General features: G+C 41.6%; 1 protein-coding gene across 1 annotated transcript; it reads right to left on the reverse strand.

Annotated features, from left to right (window-relative positions):
• Nucleotides 1-421: 421 nt before the first annotated feature.
• Nucleotides 422-1,354, reverse strand: LOC138426880 (olfactory receptor 10G4-like). The gene has a single exon (XM_069565888.1). The coding sequence runs from the start codon at nt 1,352-1,354 to the stop codon at nt 422-424; it is 933 nt and encodes a 310-aa protein (XP_069421989.1).
• Between the last annotated feature and the right edge of the window lie 706 nt (nt 1,355-2,060).

The raw sequence follows: 2,060 nt of genomic DNA on the forward strand, positions 1-2,060 counted from the left end.
TTCAAAAGCATCAATTCTTTGGTGCTCAGCCTTCTTACGTATATATGAATAGCTCACTATTCTGCATCCAAGATCCAAGTTGAATATTCACTCTTTAGAAAGGTAAAAATCATATTATATGTCAATTATATATGAATACAATTAGAGGAAAAGGTAAAATAAACATATTACAGAAAAATGACTTCATAGATCAAAATTTAACATGTTTATCATAAATAAAAAATTTGTAATTTTTGCAATTTCAAAAATATCCTTGAAACAAATTTTCCCAAGAAGTTTTGATAAAGTTTAATACTGAGAACTATATACATAAAATATTTCACACTGATAAAATATATTGTGCTATGCTATATTTCTATGTTTCATTGTACTATTCTATTACTATATTTGTTAAATGAGCAAGTGTACATTACAGAGATTATTAGCTCTGCAAATACACTACTTTGTCTTTAAGCTTCAACAGAGCTTTCTTCACTTCCTTGTTCCGCAGGGTGTAGACCACAGGGTTCAGAAGGGGTGTCATCACAGTGTAGAAAATAGCCACAATCCTGTCCATAGCCTCCTTGGAGCCTGGTCTCAGGTAAATGAAAACACAAGGAACAAAGAAGCAAAGGACCACAGTGCAGTGGGAGGCACAGGTCTGGAAGGCTCTCCATCTCCCCTCTGAGGTGCGGATCTTCAGGATGGAATGGACGATGGATACATAGGATAGCACTATCAGGAGAAAGCAGCCTGAGGCCACCACCCCAATGTTGACAAAGATCACCATCTCCACTGTGGATGTGTCTGCACAGGCTAGTTTGAGGATGGGTGGTGCATCGCAGAAGTAATGCTGGATCTGGTTGGGTCCACAGAAGGGCAAAAGGAATGTCAGTGTGGTCTGGACAGCAGAGTGCACAGAGCCACTGAGCCACGTGGTTGTGGCCAGAGTGGCACACATCCTCCCATTCATCATGCTGGCATACCTGAGCGGGTAACTGATGGCCAGGAAGCGGTCATAGGCCATGACGGTGTAGAGGAAGCACTCGGTGCTGCCCAGGAAGTGGAAGGAGTAGAGCTGGGCCACACAGCTGGGAAAGGAGATAGGACTGCCTTCTGGGGACACCAGGGTCATCAGCATTTTGGGCACAGTGACCGTGGAGAACCACATGTCAATGAAGGACAAGTTGGTTAGGAAGTAGTACATAGGGGTGTGCAGGTGAGGATTCACTATAATCACCAGCAGGATGAGTAGGTTCCCCACCACAGTGAGGACATAGATCACTAGGAAGATTCCAAAGAGGAGTGTGTCCAGCTCTGGTGCATGGGGAAGGCCCGTGAGGATGAACGTTGTCACTAGGCTCATATTTGTCATTTCTCCAGGCTTTTGATCTCTCTTTCTCTCTATGGGAATATCAAGAGCATCCAGCATTTAATTGAGAACTATTCTCTATATAGAAATTGCATTATACATGGTAGATAATTCTAAAATTATACTCCACTTTACTATAAAACTTCTCTGATTTTTCTTCTTAAATTTTATTTTTAATTGGGGGTTAATTACAATGTTGTGTTTGTTTCTGCATGGAATGCCTTCATTATTGTCCTCTGTGCCTCTCTCTGTCTCTCTCTCTCTGTCTCTCTATTTCTGTCTCTCTCTCTCTTTCTCTCTCTCACACACAAAAATTGAGATTTTATATATATACACATATGCAGATGAAAGTACAAGAAATCCATTGCATATATTTATTGAGGCATCATTGTTATTGTTGTTCAGTCATTAAGTCCTGTCTGACTCTTTGCAACCCCATGAACTGCAGCACACAAAGCTTCCCTGTCCTGCACCATCTCCCAGAGCATGCTCAAACTCATGCCCATTGAGTCAATGATGCCATTCAACCATCTCATCTTCTGTCATCCCCTTCTCCTCCTGCTGCCAATCTTTGTCGGCATCAGGGTCTTTCCAATGAGTTAGCTCTTTGCATCAGGTGGCCAACGTATTGGAGCTTCAACTTCAGCATCATTCCTTCCAGTGAATACCACAAATTCAGTAGCATAAAGCAATTCAAATTACTGTCTTA

This window comes from Ovis canadensis, chromosome 21 (genome assembly GCF_042477335.2).
Source record: "Ovis canadensis isolate MfBH-ARS-UI-01 breed Bighorn chromosome 21, ARS-UI_OviCan_v2, whole genome shotgun sequence".
NCBI lineage: Eukaryota > Metazoa > Chordata > Mammalia > Artiodactyla > Bovidae > Ovis > Ovis canadensis.

Excerpts from the sequence above, each read along its gene's own strand:
- LOC138426880 (XM_069565888.1), bottom strand. The coding sequence starts at position 1,354 with ATGACAAATATGAGCCTAGTGACAACGTTCATCCTCACGGGCCTTCCC.